Here is a 27,425-nt window from a genome sequence, read left to right on the forward strand (position 1 = left end):
TAGACAAAAGCCATGAATACCAAAACAAATTTCTAATAAGTAATGTTTTGAATTTTCATGCAAGACTGAGCAACCTAAATGCATGCATAATGATCATATTTAAAATGGTGAATATCAGAGTTCCCAAAGAGAAAATCTCAGTAAATAGAAGAATGTTAAAACCAGTCAACTCAATTTTCAACTTCATTAAATCCAAGGGTCCAATGTGCTTAGATGTGAAATTCTAACAGTACAATATTAGCAGTCATACAGCCCTGCAACTCGTATAAATGCCAGGTTTTCTTCTCTAAACTCCAACAGATAATGGAAAATATCAGTTTGAATTTCAACAAATCCAAATGATTCCAAAAAAAAACATTACATAACTGAAAAAAACAAAGAGCAACTAGCATTAATCCAGCACGCATCATTAAATCTCCTCTGGAGAATATTTCCAAAGCCATTAGTAACAATCATATTTCAGAACTGATTGTAGAAAATGCAGAAAAATACTCATTCCATGTTGCAAAAGCACAGTGATAAATGACATGCCATGAAATGCTTCCAAAACTGCAAGATTCTTTGAAATTTGTTTAAATTGCAAATCTTTCAAGTTAGAAGATTGTAAAAGCCATCGAGTTAACTTGGATGACATGTCAATCCGTCCTACATTCTCCTCCGGGGAAAAAGGGGCTACAGACACAGACATATACCCCAAATCAGTCATGAGAACAGACCTTGCATCTCCCTTGATGCGCTACAGTAGACTTGGAAGAAGAGAAAAGCAAGACAATTCAATCCAATAGTCTAGTGTGCAAACAACACAATAAATTTGAAAATAAATCAAGATGTATGCAATCTATTTTCATCATCTTTCTTCCAAAGAACAAGGTACATAAAAAAACTTTTCAGGAGGCAACATATAAGATACAACAATTTTCTTCAGCCCACATTTTGCGCAATTCAACTCAGCAACTCAATATAACCTGAAAAATCTGATAAAATCATAAGGATGTCAGGCTCACTTTTGACAGTGTCTAAACAAAAGCTTGCTTCCAAAAATCCATTCAAAACACAATTAAAATGAAACATTCAGTCTTGCAGGAAAATCAACCCTTACAAAAGAAGTTAAGACATACACCCTCCCTCCACAAAACATTTTGTATGGATTTTTTAATAGAAATTTTTAAATGAGAAAGGAATCTGAATCTCAATAAGTTCGCAAATCCACACCCATCAAGGGACTTCATATTTCATCCACATTATATAAGCTACAAAGAAAATAATCAAATTTAGAAATCCCATCAACAGAGAATGTGTGTAATAAGTCTTTTATACGAAAATTTGTGCATATATTTTTTGTAAGTTTGTATAGATGGGAAGCACAAATGACTGATAGATGGTAAGCAAAAGTCAATACATGTATATAGGTTAAATCAAGAGTCATTATAATGTTCTAAAGATTTGAATATTAAATGATACAAAACAAAAATATAAAATTATATAATACATATTTTTGTCTATTTGAAAATTAGGGAAAAAGATCTAGTGATTGAGCATGATGCAATAGTTGTCATAGCCCTTGTTGGTTAAGAGCCCAATACATTTGAAGTTACACAACCAAAAAAAAAAAATTACAAATGGACAAATCATGTTTTCATCCAATTATTTACATTTTTACGGTAGTGTAGGCGGTTTATGAGGATCAAACCAGTAAAAAAATTGTGAAAATCCTTTGTGATATGCAAATTTTGACATTACTGCACTAATAGCTGTAACTTTTAAAAATGTTATTGTTGACGATAACAAAAAAAGATTGAATGAAATGCATTCCTTAGATCTAAAAAGCATCCAATCATGCGATGCCACATCAATGCACCAACAAACATGACTTGTGCACAAATAGGTATTTCACTTCTTTTTTGGGCCTTTTTGGACACCCTGGAAAAGACATTGCTGGCGGGGCACCATATTTGATGATGTAGCCTTGAAACCTTAATTATTAGCAAGGAACTTGTCAAGCAAGCTGTTGTGAAAAATTGTGAGTGTTGATGATAACCACCCATCATTGAATGAAATGCATTCCTTAAATCTAAAAAAGCATAATCATGTGATACCACTGTTACCCATTTTGGCAACACCACCCCTCCCCCCCCCTCCCGCTTCTCTGTTCCATGTTGCCATCCTCGCAAAACCCTGGGGTGATCATCATGGCTTACATTCTGATGACTTATTCATAAAGTGCAAAGCAAGCATAAAAAGGGAAACATAAAAACTTTGGTTATACATTCTTTTCTTGATATCCCTAAGTCTTTACATTCTTCATATTGTATATCAATAATATTATGAGTATTTCAAGTTGTGATGGTGCGAGATCCCTTCCATCGCCTTGTCGCTCCGGTTTGAGATATCTGCGAGGATGCGAAACAGTCATTAACAGGTCAGCGCAGCTTCACAGCTATTAGGGTAAACATTCAAGTTCAAATCGCGAAGGAGCAATTCAATATAATCGCATGATCGCAAGTAGTATCAAGCTTAGGATATGTTAAGTTGCGACAATGCAAGAGGTTTCCATAGCTTCAGTCAAGGTTTAGGCCTTCACAATGTCGCATGGAGTTAACGCTAACTTGAGGTTAAGGTTGCAAAGCAGCGAAATGCTTTGATCGCACTTTTGCAAGGTTAAATGCTAAACTCCAGTTACAAGTTACGAGTTGACACCTGTCCTTGCGGGCCCCTCTCTAGTTTCCAAGCAATGTCAAATGATGCATCTTTTCAGCTGTCAGATATTGGCAGATCGACGCCTGTCATTTTCTCACTTTTTAGGTTGCATGAAGAATAGCCGAAGCGAGAATACAAGCATTGGACACATGTCTTAGTGGGCCCCGATTCATAAAGAAATGATCATTGCGTCTTCGCAGGGTCAGAAGGCAGGTTAATGTAATCAGTTTCGAAGGAGTTGTCTTGTCGATAAATACAATTGAGCTTAAATAGCTATCACTCCATCGAAAGCTTCAGCGTTTCAAGTTGCGAAGGTGCAAAGGTCAACAACTTCAGTCATGATTCATGATCATCGCACCATTGCCGGTGTCTGAGTTGTAGTGAAATGTTAAGTGCAAAGGCGCAATAAAGAGCAGCAACAATTAAATTCACAGTTATCGCTCCATCGCACATGGTTAAGGGATACCTAGAGTTAAGGTGGCGAAGCGGTCAAATTCTTTGATTGCGGCTTCGCAAGGTAAAGATGAATTAAGATTTCAGGCTGCGAGATTGCGATTCAAAGCAAATGTTATTTCCAAGAGGTTTTCGCAACATCATTGGGTTAAAAGGCAAAAAGCAGTAAGCAGCAACAATAGAGCGATCAACAATTGAAGATGTGTTTTCAACATGGCAGGTAAAAGGAAATGTTAAGTCATCAGCAGTTGCGAGGATGCAAGAAGTCATTTTGATGGTCATCGCTAGGTCGCAGCGGTTAGTGAACTAAAGCAATGAATGGTTGCGAAGCGGCGAACAAGGGCAAACATCATCGCAGGCTTGACATGGTAGTTTGAAAGGAAAAGCTGGATGACTTGGCAAAACACCTCAAAGATACAAGGCCACGTGGTGTGGTCGACTGTTGAAATCGATTGACTTGATGATACAACTGACCTCTTGCAATTGAGTGCAATCTTTTTCTTGCAATTTGTGTAATCTGTTATACCTCATTTTCCTGGATGTATTTCAGCATTTCAGCAATTGCAACACCATATGATCATGTTCATTTCAATTAACTAATTTGATAAATGAATTTGTTGTATTACTTGAATGGTTATGTTATTTCTTGGCTTTCTATGGTGTCAAGATTGAAGGAACACAAATAGTGGTATGCATAGTTGGAAAACTCGCCAAATGCAAAAACTCGCCAAGCCTCCCAAAAGTTTAATCGGGAAAAACTCGAGAACCTAAAAAACCGCTGAAATTTAATTAAAAATACATTTATTTTGCAAAATTTAATGAAAAGATGAATCTAATAAGTTAATTAAAGACAATACAAAAGAAAGAAACAAAGTTTAGATATATATAAATGCATACTGCGTACAAAATTGCATTCTCATGCAGAATGCTCATGGTAGGAAGCAAAATAGTAAATTACTAAATAGTTTCAATCTGTCAAACTAGAAGTAAATACTAAAAGTCTAAATACATCAATACAATGTCAATCACATCTTCCTCTTTCCACTTGCACTAGCAGGAAAGCGAGGGGGTCTAGTCTTAGAAGAAGTGCCCCGCACTGGGATAAGGCGTGAGCTGCGTGACTGTGAACTCTGTGGCTGTGCGCCCTCGCTCGACGTCCCTACTGACTGGCTCGGCGTCCTAGAAGAGGATGCATCTCCTCCTAATGGTAATGCCTGATCCTCGCCTGAATCATCATCATCCTCGTCCTCATCCTCAATGTCATCCATAGTGAACTGAAAATCAGTGTTAGCCTCCCCCTCCATGGCCTCCCTCTCCAAATCAGCGATCTCATCTGGTGTAAACAATGGACTTGGCTCCTATGCTGTCCAATCAAAATAAGGATCTATCTCATCTAGATCAAGCGGACCAGGTAGTTCTAAGAGCTGTGCCTTTTTTATGCGCAACTTAAGATTATAGTGCACATAAACAAGATCATTAAGCCGTTTTTTAGTCATTCTGTTTCTTTTCTTTGTATGGATGGACTCAAATAAGCTCCAATTGCGCTCACAATGGGATGAGCTACAAGGTTGGGATAGGACTCTGAGAGCAAATTTCCTTAAATTGGGGGTATTGCCACCCCAACTTGCCCACCAAGCATCTGCAAAACAAAATTAAAAAAGTTGTAAAGCAATAAATAAAAAAATCAGAAGCACAACTTATCAATTAGCAAAAGTTTTAAAGTTTGATGCTTTACCTAGTGCTTGAGTAGATCTTGCTCTCTTTTGCTAGCATAGAAGAGAAGAAAGGACCCCTTGATTCCACATAGATTTGTTGTTCGATCACAATAAGGTCTCTCTCCTCTTCACTTGATATCATTCTCTCAATGCATTTAGAGAGACCTTCCATGACCTCTCCATTAGAATCTGAGTAGGAATCATCAGCCCTAAAACAAATAGAAAATGATATCAAGTCTTACTACACAACCTTAAAAAGTAAAGTAAAATAAAGACTTATTAAAATTCCAACTTCAAGGACAATCAATTATCATAGTACCTAAATTTGGGATTGAGGAAGTAGCCTGCTACATGAATAGGTTGGTGGAGCATATTGTTCCACCTCCTATCAATTATTTCCCAAATGGGGTCAAATCTGAGACTGTCCTCGTGATAGTAACTTCTAACAGCCTCTTTCGCCCTATCCATGGCCTCATAAAGACATCCCATTGGGGATTGTTGCCCATCACATGTGCGCAAGACTAGAACCAAGGGCAAAAACATCTACATTTGAAATTTGAAAAATACAAATTAGTTAATAACATAGTAAGTTATGAATTGATAATGAAACTTGAATAAACTAAAAATATAATGTAGTTACCTCCACAATCTCCTTAGCCTTTGCAAAAAAGCTATCATCAAAGACTATTCGTGCCACAGCCTCTCCTTCGGGCTTCTTTGAGTAAGGTGAAGCAACCCAATCAGCACACACAAACATTTGCTTCAAAGCCAATATGTGGTCAAGAATACTTTGCAACGTCAAGAAGACCGTTGCAAACCTTGTCATAGCAGGTCTCATCAAATCTTTGCCTTTAGTGGCTTTTCTCATCAAACTGAGAACCCATGGGTGATTATAAATATATTTCGTGACTCGCCTAGCATCTTCCACAACTGGACTCACCCAATCAAGTTTTCCTATGTCCTCCAAAAGAAGGTCAAGGACATGTGCTGCACAAGGTGACCAAAAAAGTGTGGGATGCCTATCTTGGAGGATTCTACCTAAAAGATTAGCAAAAAATCAATAATCAATAACAAACTTTTCATATTTAGTATTTACAAATTACATCAAATCTAAATTGAATAATACCATAGCATTACATTCATGATTCATATTGATTCAAATATAAAAAATTAAATCTACCTGCTGCCACATATGCTGCTGCAGTATCTGTGATTATTTGCACCACATTCTCTATTCCCACCTCCATGACAACATTCTCCAACATTAAAGCCAATGTGGTTGCATTTTTCACTTTGTTGGAGGCATCGACAGATTTCCAAAACACCACATCATCTTTGCAAGCAATCAAGAAGTTAATAATGATTCTACTTCTTCCATCTGTCCACCCATCAGATAAAATGGTGCAGCCATACTTCTTCCACTCTTTCTTTTGGTCTTCTATCAACAATGTTGCCCTACCAACCACTTTGTCAAGCAACCTACAAAATTTAGGTGTAATATTAAATAAAGTGTAAGTGTTAGTAAAAAATTAAGAAATAAGTTATAACAATTAAGATTTAAAATATAACAATGAACTAAAGTGAATCACAATTATTTACAATTACTAAATAGTAAAATACTGACCTTCCACTCAGATCCTTGCGATTAGGCGGCTTGTACCCTTTGCCTGATATTGTCATTGCATTCACCATATTGACCCAATAGGGACTATCAGCGGCATTCATTGAGATATTGTTGAAAAACCAAAAATCAGCTGCTGCAATATCAATTTGCTCATGCACCTCCTTAAACCATGCAGTGCCCTCTAATGATGGTTGTGCTCCAGGTGTGTTCCTGGGCACAAAATAACCACCTATCCCTGATGGGGACTCGGATGGTGATGATGAAGAAGTAGGAGATGTAGAAGAAGTGGAACCGGTAAAAGAGAAATTTTGTTTGCGGATCCGTGGGCCACGAAGAGATCCTGGTATGTTCTCAAGTGCTTCTTCTTCCTCTTGCATATCAAAAGGAGCTCCTTCAGATTCAGCTATGGCTGCCCTCATAGATAATTTTGCCCTCTCCCTATTCAATTTTTTCTCTTCAGCAGCAGCAAGTAGGGCATGGATGAATCTTTTTTCTTCATCAGTTACCTTGAGACAAGGATTTGAGTCATGTTTCTTTATGCCTGCAAGGTGGTATTGAGGCGGTTTATGCCTCCAAAAATAATTCTCACAGGGAATGCATATCACCTTCCCAATATCATTTGGACTTGGAGCTTCATAGGCATACCGCCATGCCTTATCTCTTGCATTTTTAGGCCGAGTGCCTATATATCCAGATGGGCATGGTGTTTGTGGCCACTCTTCTTGCGAGTTTGTCATGTTTTCTTAATGCTTGTTCGCTGCCCTACACATAAATAATTAAATTTATAGAAAAATGAATAAACAAAGTTAGAACTTAGAGTTAGAATTTAGAAGCTAGAAGTTTAGAACAACTAGGGTTTCAACTTTCAAATGATTTGAAATCATTTACAAACAACAACAAAAACAATAAAAGCGTTGCTTAAAACTATAAAAAGTTTTCAAACAATGATAAGATGAACATACCTGGAAAGAAATTTCTCTTCTAAATTCGGTTAGAATCCTCCAAAATCCACTCCAATCTGCCTTTAATCACTTGCAATCAGCTAAAACCTTCTTTGCTCCACACAAATGAAAGAAACAATGCAAAAAACAATGTATTTTGACCTATTTAGGCGTCATTGGCTGCGGGTTCCTTGAACCACGAGTTTTTTATATTAACTCGCCGAGTTTTTGACTAAAACTCGTTGATTACTCGGCGAGTTTTTGGACTCAAGCCGAGTTTTTTGGCAGGCGAGTTTTTGGGCGATTTACTCGCCGTCCCAAAATACTCGGCGAGTTTTTAAAACTCGCCGAGTAACCGGCGAGTCTTCCATCTATGGTGGTATGTCTTGTGAAGTCTCTTCGATTTTAGTGCAATTATTGGAAAGAAGTAGATCAACAATCTATTTGGTGTATCAGCGCTTTTCCCTTCAGCATTTTACTTTTGTCTCCTCCTTCCCTTTTCCTTTCCAGATTGTGAGGAAGCCGGCCTTCTCCACAGATTCAATCTCTGATTGCAAAGTCCCACACTCTATAGATTGTTTCCATGTTACACAAGGTCGCTTGAGGGTCACACCTTAAGCAAGGGTGCAGACTTTTGTGTCAACAGCCACATCAATGCACCAACAAACACGGCTAGTGCACAATTATATGTCACTTATTTTCTGGGCCTTCTTTGGACACCCTAAAAAAGGCATGGTGTGGAACCATATTTGCTGATGTAGCCTTGAAACCTTAGTTATAAGCAAGAAATTTGTCAAGTGAGCTGTTCTAAAAAATTATGAGTGACTTGAAAATTTTCATGTAGGATTTTGAAAAGTGTAGAGTAGAGTGCGCAACTACTTGATCATTGCACCTATCTTCTATATCACCCTTCAAATGTTAACCATGACCAAAGAAGGAAAGATCATACCACAGTGTTCCAGATTTTTTAATGTTAGACCATCAAACACCGAATGATCAAAAAGTGGCTATTTCAAAGTGCAACCTGTAAATGGATCCCTAATTCACCAATTCCACTCACTCAAAATCACCAGCACTTGTGGACAAATGTGAAAATATTGGTGCACAAATATCACAGCAGTGGCCCATAAATCTCTGAAAGTGGTGCACAGATGAGCCAATCATGAATAACAAAAGCTAAAAAAAGATCAACTACTGATACATAAAGTGATCAGTTATTGATACATGTGAAATTAATTAAGTGCTAGGTGAACAAAACATAAACAATTATTACGGGCCAATATAACAAAAACAAAATGATTATTAGACCCCCTGTCAGTTACTGGTGCCATAGTTGAATCTGAAGGAGCTCCTTTTGATATGCAAGAGGAAGAAGAAGCACTTGAGAACATACCAGGATCTCTTCGTGGCCCACGGATCCGCAAACAAAATTTCTCTTTTACCGGTTCCACTTCTTCTACATCTCCTACTTCTTCATCATCACCATCCGGATCCCCATCAGGGATAGGTGGTTATTTTGTGCCCAGGAACACACCTGGAGCACAGCCATCATTAGAGGGCACTGCATGGTTTAAGGAGGTGCATGAGCAAACTGATATTGCAGCAGCTGATTTTTAGTTTTTCAATAATATCTCAATGAATGCCGCTAATAGTCCCTATTGGGTCAATATGGTGAATGCAATGACAATATCAAGCAAAGGGTACAAGCCGCCTAATCGCAAGGATATGAGTGGAAGGTCAGTATTTTACTATTTAGTAATTGTAAATAATTGTGATTCACTTTAGTTCATTGTTATATTTTAAATCTTAATTGTTATAACTTATTTCTTAATTTTTTACTAACACTTACACTTTATTTAATATTACACCTAAATTTTGTAGGTTGCTTGACAAAGCGATTGGTAGGGCAACATTGTTGATAGAAGACCAAAAGAAAGAGTGGAAGAAGTATGGCTGCACCATTTTATCTGATGGGTGGACAGATGGAAGAAGTAGAACCATTATTAACTTCTTGATTGCTTGCAAAGATGATGTGGTGTTTTGGAAATCTGTCGATGCCTCCAACAAAGTGAAAAATGCAGCCACATTGGCTTTAATGTTGGAGAATGTTGTCATGGAGGTGGGAATAGAAAATGTGGTGCAAATAATCACAGATAATGCAGCAGCATATGTGGCAGCAGGTAGATTTAATTTTTTATATTTGAATCAATATGAATCATGAATGTAATGCTATGGTATTATTCAATTTAGATTTGATGTAATTTGTAAATACTAAATATGGAAAGTTTGTTACTGATTATTGATTTTTTGCTAATCTTTTAGGTAGAATCCTCCAAGAGAGGCATCCCACACTTTTTTGGTCACCTTGTGCAGCACATGTCCTTGACCTTCTTTTGGAGGACATAGGAAAACTTGATTGGGTGAGTCCAATTGTGGAAAATGCTAGGCGAGTCACAAAATATATCTATAATCACCCATGGGTTCTCAGTTTGATGAGAAAAGCCACTAAAGGCAAAGATTTGATGAGACCTGCTATGACAAGGTTTGCAACGGTCTTCTTGACGTTGCAAAGTATTCTTGACCACATATTGGCTTTGAAGCAAATGTTTGTGTGTGCTGATTGGGTTGCTTCACCTTACTCAAAGAAGCCCGAAGGAGAGGCTGTGGCACGAATAGTCTTTGATGATAGCTTTTTTGCAAAGGATAAGGAGATTGTGGAGGTAACTACATTATATTTTTAGTTTATTCAAGTTTCATTATCAATTCATAACTTACTATGTTATTAACTAATTTGTATTTTCCAAATTTCAAATGTAGATGTCTCCGCCCCTGGTTCTAGTCTTGCGCACATGTGATGGGCAGCAATCCCCAATGGGATGTCTTTATGAGGCCATGCATAGGGCGAAAGAGGTTGTTAGAAGTTACTATCACGGGGACAGTCTCAGATTTGACCCCATTTGGGAAATAATTGATAGGAGGTGGAACAATATGCTCCACCAACCTATTCATGCAGCAGGCTACTTCCTCAATCCCAAATTTAGGTACTATGATAATTGATTGTCCTTGAAGTTGGAATTTTAATAAGTCTTTATTTTACTTTACTTTTTAAGGTTGTGTAATAAGACTTGATATCATTTTCTATTTGTTTTAGGGCTGATGATTCCTACTCAGATTCTAATGGAGAGGTCATGGAAGGTCTCTCTAAATGCATTGAGAGAATGATATCAAGTGAAGAGGAGAGAGACCTTATTGTGACCGAACAACAAATCTATGTGGAATCAAGGGGTCCTTTCTTCTCTTCTATGCTAGCAAAGAGAGCAAGATCTACTCAAGCACTAGGTAAAGCATCAAACTTTAAAACTTTTGCTAATTGATAAGTTGTGCTTCTGAGTTTTTTTTTTTTATTGCTTTACAACTTTTTTAATTTTGTTTTGCAGATGCTTGGTGGGCAAGTTGGGGTGGCAATACCCCCAATTTAAGGAAATTTGCTCTCAGAGTCCTATCCCAACCTTGTAGCTCATCCCATTGTGAGTGCAATTGGAGCTTATTTGAGTCCATCCATACAAAGAAAAGAAACAGAATGACTAAAAAACGGCTTAATGATCTTGTTTATGTGCACTATAATCTTAAGTTGCGCATAAAAAAGGCACAACTCTTAGAACTACCTGGTCCGCTTGATCTAGATGAGATAGATCCTTATTCTGATTGGACAGCACAGGAGCCAAGTCCATTGTTTACACCAGATGAGATCGCTGATTTGGAGAGGCAGGCCATGGAGGGGGAGGCTAACACTGATTTTCAGTTCACTATGGATGACATTGAGGATGAGGACGAGGATGATGATGATTCAGGCGAGGATCGGGCATTACCATTAGGAGGAGATGCATCCTCTTCTAGGACGCCGAGCCAGTCAGTAGGGACGTCGAGCGAGGGCGCACAGCCACAGAGTTCACAGTCACGCAGCTCACGCCCTATCCCAGTGCGGGGCACTTCTTCTAAGACTAGAGCCCCTCGCTTTCCTGCTAGTGCAAGTGGAAAGAGGAATATGTGATTGACATTGTATTGATGTATTTAGACTTTTAGTATTTATTTCTAATTTGACAGATTGAAACTATTTAGTAATTTACTATTTTGCTTCCTACCATGAGCATTCTGCATGAGAATGCAATTTTGTACACATTATGCATTTATATATATCTAAACTTTGTTTCTTTCTTTTGTATTGTCTTTAATTAACTTATTAGATTCATCTTCTCATTAAATTTTGCAAAATAAATGTATTTTTAATTAAATTTCAGCGGTTTTTTAGGTTCCCGAGTTTTTTTTTTAAATCGCCGAGTTTTTCCCGATTAAACTTTTGGGGGGCTTGGCGAATTTTTGCATTTGGCGAGTTTTCCAACTATGCTCACAATGACATCAACATTCATGTAAACCCATGGTAGAGGGTATACAGCTTGCATCAGCACGCAAGGCTTTTAATTTATGTTTGGGCTTTACTTTGGTAGACATGTCTGTATGGTTTTTTTTAATAGAATAAAACTTTGTTAATGGGAACACCCTCTCAAGGCATCCTGCACCCTTATTGGGAACAATGGGGCACCTATCTGTTCAATATCACCCTTCAAATGTTAACCATGACCAAAGAAGGAAAGATCATACCACAGTGTTCCAGATTTTTTAATGTAGACCGTCAAACACGGAATGGTCAAAAAGTGGCTATTTCAAAGTGCAACCTGTAAATGGATCCCTAATTCACCAATTCCACTCACTCAAAATCACCAGTAATGTGAAAATATTGGTGCACAAATATCACAGCAGTGGTCCATAAATCTCTAAGAGTGGTGCACAAATGAGCCAATCATGAATCACAAAAGCTAAAAAAAAAAAGATCAACTACTGATGCATAAAGTAATCAGTTATTGATACGTGTGTGATTAATTAAGTGCTAAGTGAACAAAACATAAACAATTATTAGGCGTCAATATGACAAAAACATAATGATTATTAGACCCCCTGTCAGTTACTGGTGCTCTTCCCCTGATTACAGCCATCAAAACCAGCCCCACCTAAAACTCGACTTTTGTATCCATGTTTGCACATTTGCATGTATATGCACGCACAAATGTGACAGGTACAGGACACATACATGCACATGTACTCACAATGACATGACAAAAACATAATGATTATTAGACCCCCTGTCAGTTACTGGTGCTCTTCCCATTATTACAGCCATCAAAACCAGCCCCACCTAGAACTCTTGACATTTGTATCCATGTTTGCGCATTTGCATGTATATGCACACACATATGCGACAGGTACAGGACACATACATGCACATGTACTCACAATGACATCAACATTCATGTAAACCCGTGGTAGAGGGTATACAGCTTGCATCAGCACGCAGGGATTTAATTTATGTATAGGCTTTACATTGGTAAACATGTCTGTATGTTTTTTTCAAAATAGAATAAAACTTTGTTACTTGGAACACCCTCTAGGCATCCTGCACCCTTATTGGGAACAATGGGGCACCAGGTTCTTCCCAAGGTATACCCTGGGTGTCCAGGTCTAACAGGTAAGTAGCTAGGGGTAGCCAACCATACTCAAAGTTGTTGAATGCCTAATAAGGGGGGAAAGATTTATACATTCAAAAATTCAAGTACTCTTAAAACATACCAGACGTATCATTTTGTTCAATACAAAGATCATTTTGCTTTCTCTACTTCTTTTTCTCACTTTCTCTACAAAAATATTGTTGGGCTTTTCTCACATCTAACATCTTGGGCATGGCTTATTACTGCTTCCCTCAAACCTATTAGAGTCTCCACTCCAAAACCCCACTAATTGAAAATTTTGATTACAATGACAGGGTCTTCAGTGGAGACCAAAATTCAGAGCTTAGATGACTAAAATTATCACTATTAAATGCCAATTGATAAAGAAAAAAATTAAATAATGTAATTATCTAATTGGCATTTAGTTCAACATTATCAGATTTCCACAATCCATTTGAAATGTGAGTTTTATTTCTGGATTTGATTGTGTAAGTTTTTTAGCATCAACGTTTCGGATCACACTTCGTGATCCATCATCAGGATGAGATGAATGCAAGAATCATGCTATCAAATGCATTTATTTCTTACAGTTTTTTGTGTATACACACACGCACATGTGCACATATATACATACATACATACATACATATATGTGTGTGTGTGCGTGTACACATACCTACATATATAGTATACACATACATACATATACATATATATATATATAGACACACACACACACACATACAAATACATATACATGTGTGCAAAAACACCATCAATTATGCCCTAAGAACACTGTAACCCTTGTCGTCGCATTTCAGCAGCACAATTTGTGGCACCAATCTTTTCGAGATATTGACTTCCTCTCAGCAATAAGTTGCAGCACAAACGCAACCCCTTGGCCCAGCTGTACAACACGCCCATTCCCATGGCATTCACATATTCATTTAGTATATCCACTGACCCTGATTATGGTTTTTTTTAATCTAGTTTGTGGGGTTTTGATTTATAAAGTTAGGCGCGATTTGATTAGAAATAGCAGGGGATTTTCCAAAATGGGTAAGAATATAAATAGTCATGAATGACCAGGCAATGAATAGTGCAGTTTCTTGCTGAACATGGATTTGATGTGGTGTTCTGACCACAGGCTCTTCACTCTCTCCTCTTTACATATACACAACTCAACGATAAAGGGAAACCAGGGGGCCACACAACGGAAGCATTTGTTGAGTTGGGAGAATGTAAAGGAAACTAAAAGTCATTAAATTTTGATTGATTGTGTTATAACTTATGCCCCCACCTAATTTTTCCATTCATTCATTGATATTCAGGAGTGAATATCTATTTTGTCTCTTGCTGTGCCCTCGTGATGTATGTCTCTACAGTGATCTTTTTCAGTGGAGAAGGAAGAAAGGGAGATGGTCATGAACAGGCCCAGGCCTAGTTATGATCATAGTATAGAATTTTTTTTGAAAAGTTAGAAAAAACAATGTAAAGGGAATGCATTTTCGTGGCTGTTTAGCCACAGGCATCATGCAGCAGGCAATCCAAACAATCCTTCATCAATCTTAACTACAGCCCCACAAACTGCTTTCTGTTCCCCTGTGACCTAATTTTGCATTCACTTTCTTTCTACCATTACTGACAACACACATACTCATGCATGCACGCATTCTCTCTCTTAGGCTTTTGAGATACATCATAGGAGGAGCTTTTAATCCCCCAACCCCTCTCCTTTAATGATTATGATATATATGCATACTCTTCTGACACCAAGCAGGCTGTCTATGGTGATGATTTTCTTACACGTACACAACAGGCTGACGGAATCCATTTCAGACTGGCAATAGGATTCATTCGTATTCAGTTTTGATCTATGCCTCTCCACACAGGCCATCATGTTTTCCGACCTCTCCTAACACCCATATATGACATGAACCACTACTCATGAAACATGGTTCAATGAGTTTGACTCAAAAACTACATAGTTAAATCCTTAAAGCAATATCAGGTTTGACTTGCTGTGGAAAAATATCTCCTACTTATCAATTGATGAGCTTAAGGGGCTTGCTAATGAATGGTTCATAAGGTACAAAACTTGGTGAAGGTTCTGCAAATAGGGTTGCAAGCAGAGTGGGTTTAACCATGGAGGAAACTCAACAGTTAAGTGCGCTCAAGCTGGAGTAGTACTGGCATGGTGACCTTCCGGGAAGTTTCAGTGCTTCACCTCTGTGAGCATCACGTAGATCCAATGAGTGCCAAGTGTTCCATTCATTCTCATGAGAGATGGATTCATGTGACCCACTACACAGTTAAATCCTGATAGCAATATCATGATTTGACTTGCCAAGAATATGTAGCAACTATCTGACTGCTGGAAGAATAACTTCAATGAAGAGTTGAGTGTAAGGAGTTGAAGAAGCAAGTTTGCTTCTGTGTAAATGCCATAATCACGAGGCTCATTTCCTTGCAGAAGCCTCTGCCACAGGCTTCTGCCACAATGACATTACCTCTAAACCATGCAAAGGATGTTGAAGTGGTTCCCAACCTTGAAACACTCTTATAAGCAATGGCAAAGCAAATACAGATGCAATACATGACAAATTGCACAACTTGTAGCCCTCTCGATATTTGGACTGTAAATTCTCAAAGACACTTGCAAGTGATTCCAATGTCTTAGTACCTACAACAACACTTACCTGCATATAGGTGATAAATATGTACACATACATACATATATACACATCCATGCATACATACATATACATATGCATTCATATATATAGATGTACATACATACATACATACATATACATAGTTGCTAAGGAAGAGGTATTTTTCCACAGCAAGTTCAATTGTGATATTGCTATGAAGATTCAACTGTGTAGTTTTCAAGTTCAGAGACCAATTCAGCCAAGACCTAGATAGCAAATTCTTCAAAATTCGCTGCAAATTCTGCCCCGGTTCCTCTCTGACAAAATTTGCAGCAAATCTGTAGCTCTGCAAAAAAATTTGAAGAGAATTTGACAAAGACCAGACTTTGTACAGAATTGAACCAGACTTTGAGGGTTGCTGGAGAGAATCTGGTAACCTAGCATATATATACATACATAGATATACATTGTTGATAAGGAAGGGGTATTTTCCACAAGAAGCCAAATTGTGATAGTGCTATAAAGACTCAACTGAGGTGCACCCATGGAATTATTCAGGTGAATCCCACTGCCCATGCAAGCTGAGGCTTTCTGTTGAGCATATGCTGCTGCTCCTTGTTGCTGCTGAAGTGCCTCAAATTGGCGCTGCTCTGTCACCCTAAGATAGCTTACATTCTCTCTAGCCCCAAGTTGTTCCACAGTCGTACCCTCTATAGCTTGGTTCATCATTACAAGGGCTACATATGGCTGACTTCTTATCCTCTCATTAGCAAGAAGCTCAGGGTGAAATAGTCCTTTCCACCCTAAAAACCACTGTGTTACTTCATTAAAATCAGGACTTGAACAAAGCCAATGATACAAAACCTGCTGCCACTTAGGAAAAAATTCTACCTACAGAATTGCAACCATATGATAAATGGGAATAACACATGCCCAAGCCATAACCCAGTTATTTTGGTCTAGTTGCTGATTAGCTGGGTTGATTACAATTCTTGCAGAACTGTCATCAGATTAGCTACAATAAAACGAACAATCAGCTGTTCCCAGCTAGCAGGATCAAATACAGTTTTCCAAGGTGATACAATTGCATATGCAGATGCATCACTTGCATGCCAGGCATGAAGCGCATTCCCCAACTTAGAACGAAAGAGTGGATATAAAGGCTCCATGCGCTGGCCCAACAATGGAAGCCAATGATGTAACCATGATTGGCACAGTCTCTCTGCGAGGATCCCATGTATCTACTGCTGCTATTAATTTGGGCATCACTATATGATCCAAAATGTTATGAAGTACTATAGCCGGTAGTAACTTCTCCCATGTCTCCAGAAAACATAGCATAGGTTCAGGGTCTCTTGGCTCCTAGGAATTTGTAGCAGCTATTCACTGCTGGAAGAATAACTTCAGTATAGAGTTGAGTGTAAGGAGTTGAAGAAGCAAGTTCTGCTTCTGTGTAAATGCCTTAATCACGAGGCACATTCCCTTGCAGAAGCCTCTGCCACAATGACATTACCTCTAAACCATGCAAAGGATGTTGAAGTGGTTCCCAACCTTGAAACACTCTTATAAACAATGACAAAGCAAATGCAGATGCAATACATGACAAATTGCACAACTTGTAGTATACATATATACACATACATGCATGCATACATACATATACATATGCGTTCATATATAGAGATGTGCATACATACATGCATATATACAGACATATGCATGCATACATACATACATATACATAGTTGCTAAGGAAGAGGCATTTTCCACAGCAAGTTCAATTGTGATATTGCTATGAAGATTCAACTGTGTAGTTTTTAAGTTTATTTTTTAATTTTAGTTTTTGAGTTTATTTTTTAATTTTTTTGTATCTACACACACATGGACCATTTATTTATTAAAGACCATTTATTGTAGTTTTTGAGTATATTTCTTTATTTTTCTGTATCTACCCCATCTGCAAAACCTTCAGCAAGAGTTGTGCCTCATAGCCTATTTTTTATAGAGCCACTCTCATCAATTATTAGGGCCTGTTTGGTTGATGGAATAGGAATAGAAAAATTGGAATACGATTTTTATTTTTTGTTTGGTTCGTCACTTGGAATAGGGAATAGGAATACATATTCCCGTTTTGCCTCTAAAATGAGCTTATACCCATTCCAAAAAATAGCTGTTATTGGAATAGCCATTCCTATTTCCAATATTACATGACCATTCTCCATTCCTATGCCTGCGGCCAAACGAGCCCTTAAGGAATAGGTATTTTCCACAAGTCAAATCAGGACTTTGCTAGTAAGACTCAACTATGTGTTTGTTAAGTCAAAACCCATTGACCCATGTTTCATGTGTAGCAGTTCACAAGAACACTTCAATCAAATGAATGGAATACTTCGTACTCACTGCATCCAGGTGAGGCATATGTAAACATATATACATATATATACACATACATATGCATACATATATACACACATGCATACATATACATACATATATACATATACACATACATGCATGCATGCATGCATATGCATTCATATATTTAGATATACATACACACTTACATACATAAGCTGATAAGGAAGAGGTATTTTCCACAACAAGCCAAATCATGATATTGCTATGAAGATTCAAGTGTGTATTTTTCGAGTATATTTCTTTATTTTTTTTGTATCATCAATTATTAAGTAGTAGGTATTTTAAACAAGAAGTCAAATCAGGCTTCGCTATTAGGATTCAACTGTGTAGTTTTTGAGTCAAACTCATTGACCCATGTTTCATGTGTAGCAGTTCACAGGAAAATCTCATTGGAATTAATGGAATACTTCATACTTGTTGCATCTAGTTGATGCATATGTACATATATATATACACATACATACATACATACATGTATATATACATACCAAAGTAACAAGAAGGCCATGAATCAAAATCGAATTGGCCACGAATCGGCAAATTTAAAAAACCCATGAAATTTAGTAACTTATTTCATAAACCCTTTATTGCTGATTCGATTCACCGACTCACAAAAAATCGTTTGGCTTGAATCAAATCGCTGAATTGCGTGAATCGTTGTGATTCTTGGAACTATGATACATACATGTACATACATTATTGATAAGGAAGAGGTATTTTCCACAACAAGCCAAATTGTGATAGTGCTATGAAGACTCAACTATGCAGTTTTCAAGTATATTTCTTTACTTTTTTGTATCGTCAATTATTAAGTAGGAGGTACTTTCCACCACAAGTCAAATCGGGACACTTTACTATTAGAATTCAATAGTGTAGTTTTTTAAGTCAAACTCATTGACACATGTTTCATGTGGTCGTTCACAAGAACACATCATTGGAATGAATGGAATACTTCACACTCGTTGCATCTAGGTGATGCATATGTACATATACACATGCATGCATGCATGCATACATACATATACATATGCATTAACATATATAGATATACATACATACATATAATATATATATATAGCTGATAAGGAAGAGGTATTTTCCACAAGAAGCCAAATTGTAATATTGCTAGGAAGATTCTACTTCGTACTTTTCGAGTATATTTCTTTATTTTTTTGTATCTACACACGTGCACATAGATCCATACATATACATATACATACATACAAACATACATATACATATACATACACACACATGCATGCATATCTACATATAAATATAAATGTATATATACATATAAATATAAATATGTATATAAGCATATACATATATATAGACATACATGCATACATATAAATACCAATGCTGCTATTGTAGTATGTCTCTTGACATGATAAAATGTCAAGTAAAACAGAATAACTCTTTAAGTAAATAAAATAGTGCTAAACGCATCTCCCCTATTTGATGGCATTACATCTCCAAAATCCAAGATGTTGATTGTTTATAATTCCAAATTCAATTGTCTGAGAGATTTTAGCATCAATATTTCATATCACACGTTATGATTCATCATCAGAATGAAATGCATAGCTATGATAAAATTTGCACCCCCTACCATTTCATAATATTTTTTGTTGCTTCTAGATTCAATTGTGTAAATTTTTAGCATCAACATTTCAGATCACACTCCATGATCCATCATCAAGATGAGAGTGCCAATTAGAAGAAAAGGTTGTTGTGAACCCACACTGGTATATGTAAGATATTTATGCTGATATACTAAGTTGTCGATTCGGATTACGGTATGGATGTGTGTTCGAAATTCAAGTTTGAAATTCATCCAAAAAAAATTGGGGTTGGGTTCAGATTCGTTTTGGGTTCCTCCGTACAAAAACATATTTTTTTAAAAATATGTTTGTGTGTCTACATATGCAACAACAAATAAGTCCATACAAAACTATGCTAATAGTAAAGCAACATAGCAAAATACACCACCATATCTATGTTTCAGTTCAATAGGATATCAATTGCATTATTTAGCCATACATATAGCATAATACACTTGCTTAGTCACATGCATGGAACATACAGTTTGAGAATGAAAGGAATTGTCAAAGGATAAGTTTAGTTATCTAAATTTTTATTTTGTATTGGTTAGAACATTTCTAACCAGGCTAGATCAAAAGGCGAGATTCGAATGTTAAGATGGAACATATTTCCCTACAAGGGGGCAGTTTGAGAATGAAAAATGAAAGGAATTGTCAAAGGATAAGTTCAATTATCTAAACTTTTAGTTTGTATTGGTTAGAAGATTTCTAACCAGGCTAGATCAAAAGGCGAGATTTGAATGTTAAGCCCTAGATTCAAAGATATCATATCTTTTTTAAAGAAATTCCTCTATAATCATCAATTTGGATGTCACCTAATGTCCATTTGGATTTCCTCTATAAGAAAGTGTTCATTTTCATTGATAAATGCATAAATGGCATATAGACCATCTTTTTTGGTCTTTTTAATGGTCACTTTAGGGTTGGGAGGATTGAATAGACCAAATTAGGCAAAAAAATCACTTTGAAAAAGTCTATAAAAAGTTAAAACATTTTGAGACAAAATTCAGCTGCTAGACAGCATATTCTTCAAAATTCGCTGCAAATTCAGCCTGGGTTCCTCTAACAGAAATTTGCAGCAAATTTGTAGTTCGACAAGAGGATTTTGGGAGAATTTGACAAGGACCAGACTTTGTACAGAATCGAACCAGACTTTGAGGGTTGCTAGAGAGAATATGGTACCTTAGCTAATATACATATACATAAATAAATAAATAAATATATATATATATATATACCAATGATGTTATTGTAGTATGTCTATGAACATGATAAAATGTCAAGTGAAACAAAATAACTCTTCAAGTAAAATAGCTCTGAACTCATCTCTCCTATTTGATGCCATTACATCTCCAAAATCCACGATGTGGATTGTTTCTAATTACAGATTCAATTGTCAGAGAGTTTTTTGCATCAAAGTTTCAATGAAAGAGAATACAAGGACAAGGAACAGTTGATGTAGACATTGACTGATATATGTAAGATATCTATCTATACATATATACATTACATATATGCATATACATACATACATGTAAATATATAGACATACACATATGCATACATGCACTCACATACATGAACATAGATAAGATAATATTTGCATCCTCTACCATTTCATAATGCTGCTTCATATTGTTTTTGGATTCAATTGTATGAGTTTGCAACTCAGATCACGCTCCGTGATCCATCATTAGGATGAGACAATGCACAAAGAGAAGAAATAATTGTTGCAGACCCAAATTGATATATATATATATATATATATAAGGCAAGAGCCTACAACACAACAATAAATTGTCATTTTCTCATGTGGGAAGGAGGTCTTGGGTTCGAATCTACTCGTACTTGAGACATAATAATAATTAACCTCAATAAATAATAAATAATCTAGGCTTTGGCCTACTACCTATCAAACAATATATATATATACATTTATCTATGTATGCATGCATGCATATACATACATACATATAAATATATAGACATACATATACATATACATACATACATGCATACATACATACATATATACATAGACATACATATACATATACATACATACATGCATACATATATATACATACACGCATACATACATATGTATAGCAATGCTAAAATTGGATCCCACTACATTTCATTTAGTTTTGGGCCCAATTGGATGAAATACCTCAATACAATTGCACACTAGCAGTAAGAATTACTTGTGATCAAATGTTGACACCAACCCTCCTAATGTAATCTAGGTTTATAGTATGTTTATTGTCTAAAGTTATTTAATTAGCTTGTATTTTTGTAAAAGAGCTTTTATTCCTTACAATGCATTTACACATACACAACTCACCTACCAATTTACATTATTGTATACTTAAGTTTACACTCATTTGTATGCATCTTATTAGATTAAGCTTAAATAGAGCTATGTAAAAATTATTCTCCTTTACAGATTATTTATAGACAGGCACACATACACATGTTTGTGTTTGTGACAGTAAAAAAATGCATCATTAACGCATTGCATTTTGGAGGATTTTCCCAAGTAGAGTTTGAGACAATGGCTTGGTACATTTATATGTCTAAAAAGTATTTATTTTTATTTAGTGTTGAGCTTGCTTCTAGCTAAATCCGTGACTATAGCTTGTCCCTATTATGTGCACATTCAATTGGTTTGTTTATCTGATTTTGATCATTATCCTCATCCTCATTCAAATTTAATCCTACAAGACACTAATCCAACTCAATTCTCTAACCCAATTTATGTTTGCAATTCTAAGTGCTTTCTTACCCAAGTTAAGTTTGCAACTGTGAATGCTTTCTTGCAACCACAATCTTGGTCTTACAAAATTCAAAACAAGCATTTCACCCAATTGACTTCGTTTACAATTTGGTACCAAGATGGCTACAACAAAACTTTGATCTTTAGAATTATTTTCATGTATAAAATACATCAATTTGCATGTCCACACACATGCAAAAGATGAACATCAAAGACGAGAATCAATACAACAACATTCAATAACAATTATTCACATTTTACATTTTGGGATAAAGGAAAGAATCTGCGATCCAAGCACTTGTCAATCACCATGTGATGAGTGTAGAATTCATTTGCATTTTTGAAGCATGTTGTTTGTAAGAGCATCACTGCCTAGTCCTTGATTTTCTAAGCAGTTATAACAAAATCCAAAGGTTATCAAAGGTTGAGTTCAAATCTCCAATCTAGATTCAAGTAAGGAAACTTGACCCCACACAAATTAAAGAATGTGTTCAAACAAATTTCTAGGTTGGGAACAACAAGGTTTTGTGGGGTGGTGTTGTTGGACAGATTTTTGGAAGGCCTCTTAAAGGGGCAACAATTAAAATATCAAGAAACTTACGCAAATATAGAAAAATTTATAATATACATATGATAAGACATTTACCATATTCTTTAGAAAACTATAGTAAACAGTTATTGCCATGCCTAATATAAATAAAACAAGTCATTTGTAACTAGATATATGTACAGAGACATTGCTCCAATCTAGGCACAAAACTAACTAGGAAGCATTTTTCACCATTACATATATCTATATGTATAGGGGAAAGGACACAATACCTAAGCACACTCCATTGGTTCCAATAGCAGTTGTTAATTTCATACCCATACATTGATTTAATGTCCAATATTTTTTACAACACTGCACCAATAGTTGTGACTTTAAAGTTGTTATTGTTGATGATGACTACCGATGATTCAATGAAAAAGTATCTCTTATTTCTAAAATGCAATCATGTAATACCACATAGGCTGCACAAGTATCAGTCTCCATTATGCACGACTATTAAACGTACCTTTTGGGGGCTATTTTAGACACCTTAGCAAAAAGCATGCTGATGGGGCATAACATTTGATAATGTGACCCTATAATCTTGTTTAAAGCAAAGGACTTTCCAAGTAAGCTGCTGTAAAAAATTGGGAGTGGTTTAAAAGTTCCGCGCAGGATTCTGAAAAGAACAATATTAGGTTGCTCAATCAACTACTAGGTCCTCTCCCCTACATGTTCCTATAAGAAAACAACATATGTAAAGCTTGTGTTGTGCATAGGCTCTGCAAGCTTACTAAATGAATAAATGAGGGAGTTTTAATCAAGTCTGCAATAGCATGTGATCTAAGAGACCAAGAGAGAACAACACATTTTCAAGTTGTCGAGCCATATTTAATGCTCAAAATTCTTTTATTTTGTCCACGGGTTATAGTTCAATTGGTTAAGTACAATTGGTGAGGATAACGATATACTCCTCTGCTACATTGGTGTAGATCAAAGCTTTCCAAAATATAAAGGGTATTGAAGGTAAGTAATAATTGTGTGCATACCAACTAGCAATCACGACTTGGTGGACAATGGGTATGTTGAAAAGGTGACAAGTGAAACAAAATCTTTAAATCAGGCTGATAATCAAGCTCCATTACTAATTGGCTCGTGTTATTTTTGCAATGGGAAAAAATGGAGATATATATATATATATATATAGAGAGAGAGAGAGAGAGAGAGAGATAGAATGAAGGAGAATAGGAACAGAGAGGGAGCCAGAGATAGAGTTGAAATTTTAAAAATCTTTACAAGAGCAAATTTGACTAGGTTGTGGTCCAACAAGGGGACTTCAAGATCTACTTTGGAGTGGACATCCCCATGAAACAACGAAACAAATGCTACAGTATATTTTCTACAATAATAGCAAAGCCCCACTTTGTGTTTCAAAAATTTCAAATTTTGAGCAAGTCCAATTGCGAAGGGACTAAAAGTTGCCTGTCGCTTGGTTTTTTTCACTTGTCAATCATATGAAGTTTTAAACTTCCCATCAATATTTGTTTATGATTTTACATTTATTTACTCTATTAAATTGAATATGTAATATAATTAATAATCAAATTCATGAGAACTTCCATAAATTTAAGAGCTTAAACTAGATTACAAAATTCATGGGACCGCTCACTTTAAATCAATCCTAGAAAATTTTAAGAGCATCGACTAAAATTCTTTAGTAAGCTCTCATTGATAGTATTGTGCCTTTACTACTCATTTCAATAGACTCAAGGAGATTCAAGGGGATTTTAGAGCTTGAAGTGAAAAAAAATCCTTTTGATAAGGTAAGTTGCTAGCCCCATTGAAAATATAACAAATAACAAACTAAAACATAGGTGCTTCTATTTAGGAGAGAGATTCTATTCATTAACAATAACTTGTTTATCAAAGATATATTATAATCACTAACAAAAAGATTATTCTAATCGTTAACAATTTTTTTGAGGAGCTTTCATCCATAAAGTTGTTTTAGCCATCAATATGGGAGCATGAACCTTAAGCTAAAACCTCTTTGGAAACATATTAAGGACAGAAGGAAATCAATTCAACCAAGTTCACTAGGGAATAATGTTGACCTCACCTCTTAAGAAATCAAAGTCTCAAATTATGTGACCTTTGAGGGAGAGAACCCAATAACCATTAAGGTACCAATAATCGTAACCTTTTAGTCAAATCGACCCCCCAATTCATATTTAAAGAAGCCCCAAAAAGATAACAATTTAATAATAGCCATCACATGTACTAATAGTAAATCTTTTTTTGGCTTTTTTAGTTGGTGATTTATCATTTGCGCACCACAATTGGGACAATTCATTAAGCCTGTTGAAACATTTGGCCACAAGTTCTAGCATATTTCAGTGAATGGCTACTAGCCTGATGGTACAAAAACATAGCAAGTATCACATTACGCAACACTTTGAGTGTTCAACAATCTGTAAATCTTTTTGTAGCTGTTTTAGTTGGTGATTTACTATTTGCGCACCACTATTAGGACAATTCATTGAGACTGTCAAAACATTTGGCAACAAGTTCTAGCATATTTCAGTGAATGGCTATTAGCCTATTGGTACAAAAACATAGCGGGTATCACACAAACAATCTCCATAAAGAGATCTATGAATAGCCAAAAATTGAAACATCAGCTTTAAGCAATTAACTCAAATACATACTTGTGTGAAAACATCATCAAATTTTGACTTACAATTTAAGATCTATAAAAGTGGAGTTAGCCCATGTGGCTACTATTTCACTTCCCCTGGTGGATTCAATAAGAATATATTCAAATTAAACTGCGTACCAAGGACCCACTGATAACAAAAGATTTTTTTATCAATAATGTTTTATCAATTCAACAAGGACCCATGCAAAAATGGACTAATTACCAATCAAAAAAGCTAAAAACAATTTATCATTGGTACATGTGTTATCACTTTTGGGATTCCTTTAAAATTAATAATTAGGCAGTCAAGTATATGTGAATGTGCGGTTAGTACAATACATTACGTCCTGGTGCTCTTCCCCTAAAATAAAATTCCGATATTATAATTTATTTCAACAATTGGCTTAAGTGTTATGTTATCTATCACCTGGTATTTCCCATTTCGGAAGACCAAGTTGGATTTTAGGGGTAAACAACTGTTATTAAATCATTTCACCTGTCACATACATTTTATCGTTTCACCAAAAAAAAATACGAGTATCATGTCCAAAATAAATACATTTGTATTCTTATATTAAAGTTTACATAATTGTTTCAAAAAAAAATACCGAACATTTAAAGAAAAAATATTCGAGAAAAAGTGAATTGTAATTGTTGCATTAGTAATCTCTCAAAAGCAAGATTTTTCTGTATGATTATTTTATTGTTTAATAATAAAGAAATCTAATCTCTGGTCATTTTCAAAAAGTTTAGTCGAATATGAAAAAAAAACAATCCGCAAATATCTACTTCATATAACAAAATAACACTTATATAATAAGGTTTTGACCGCCCATGAAACAATAAAAAAATTGTATAGCCCAAGGATAAGCCCAGATAAGGGAAAAAAAAATTGGTGGTCATAAAAATGCAGAGAATGTAAATAACAATGAGTAGAAATCTGAAAAAGTACATGAATTTGTTTAGACACGGTCAAGCTTCATAGCCTAAGCAAGGATTTATTCAAATCCTTACCTGTCAAAACCCTTTCAGAGTTCCCGCTCTTTCACCCAGCATCTCAACGCTAACAGTACCAAAAGAAGGTTGATTTGCAGCCCTTTCTGTGCTGAAAGTGAGTAAAACCTAAATTCAAAATAAAAATGAATATTGAAAATAAAACCTGAAACCCTATTTACAAAACTATCAATCGGAAATAAAGTCTGTAACATGCATTGCACTTCAAAAGTACAAAAACCTCCAATTGGCTTTTCTGAAAATAGTCTGAAAGTGATTTAACCTAAAATCGCTACTGTAAAATAACATAGAAATCTCGTTTATACTGGTCTGCTTGCTTTTTGCTCTTCTCGTAGTAACCAGTCTCGTACGGAAGGAAGGTCGCTTCAAAAATCAGTGGAAATAAATAAAATACCACTTTACTTGGCATGCGAGACACCGAAAACTGTGGGTAAAACACTCGATAAACCTGCAAGCCGTTTGCTGTTACGCATTAGTTATGGTCGCTGTTATTTATTGCCGCCTATGTACGTGTCGCTCTATGCATCAAATGTCTGATGTACTTGTAGAGGGTTTCCGACGGGCCCGTGGCTAAACAGCCACGAAAATGCACTTCCTTTACATTGCTTTTTCGAACTTCTTAAAAAATTAACTAGTCCTCTCCTTCGTATGGAAGTGCATTTTCGTGGCTGTATAGACGGAAGAAACGGTATTTAATTTCTTTCTTATGTATTCGTACCAAATGAAAGAGTAGTT

General features: G+C 36.0%; 1 protein-coding gene and 1 long non-coding RNA gene across 8 annotated transcripts; both read right to left on the bottom strand.

The window, feature by feature from the left end:
- Positions 1 to 557: 557 nt before the first annotated feature.
- LOC149566356 (uncharacterized) lies at positions 558 to 27,307 on the bottom strand. 7 transcript variants are annotated; one of them, XR_016362171.1, is made up of 3 exons: positions 26,996 to 27,307; positions 26,691 to 26,781; positions 558 to 974 (listed from the first exon to the last, which is right to left on the bottom strand). It is a non-coding gene; the product is annotated as an uncharacterized LOC149566356 (long non-coding RNA). The 7 variants fall into 7 exon arrangements; XR_016362176.1 differs by having other exon boundaries at positions 26,953 to 27,303; XR_016362174.1 differs by having other exon boundaries at positions 26,911 to 27,302.
- LOC149566357 (uncharacterized) lies at positions 6,002 to 9,181 on the bottom strand. Its single transcript, XM_089817389.1, has 2 exons — positions 6,490 to 9,181; positions 6,002 to 6,344 (listed from the first exon to the last, which is right to left on the bottom strand). The coding sequence occupies exons 1-2, from the start codon at positions 7,224 to 7,226 to the stop codon at positions 6,005 to 6,007; spliced, it is 1,077 nt and encodes a 358-aa protein (XP_089673515.1). The 5' UTR covers positions 7,227 to 9,181; the 3' UTR covers positions 6,002 to 6,004.
- Positions 27,308 to 27,425: the final 118 nt, after the last annotated feature.

Source organism: Cupressus sempervirens, chromosome 3 (assembly GCF_028749045.1).
Source record: "Cupressus sempervirens isolate cs-2001-9-10 chromosome 3, ASM2874904v1, whole genome shotgun sequence".
Taxonomy (NCBI): domain Eukaryota; kingdom Viridiplantae; phylum Streptophyta; class Pinopsida; order Cupressales; family Cupressaceae; genus Cupressus; species Cupressus sempervirens.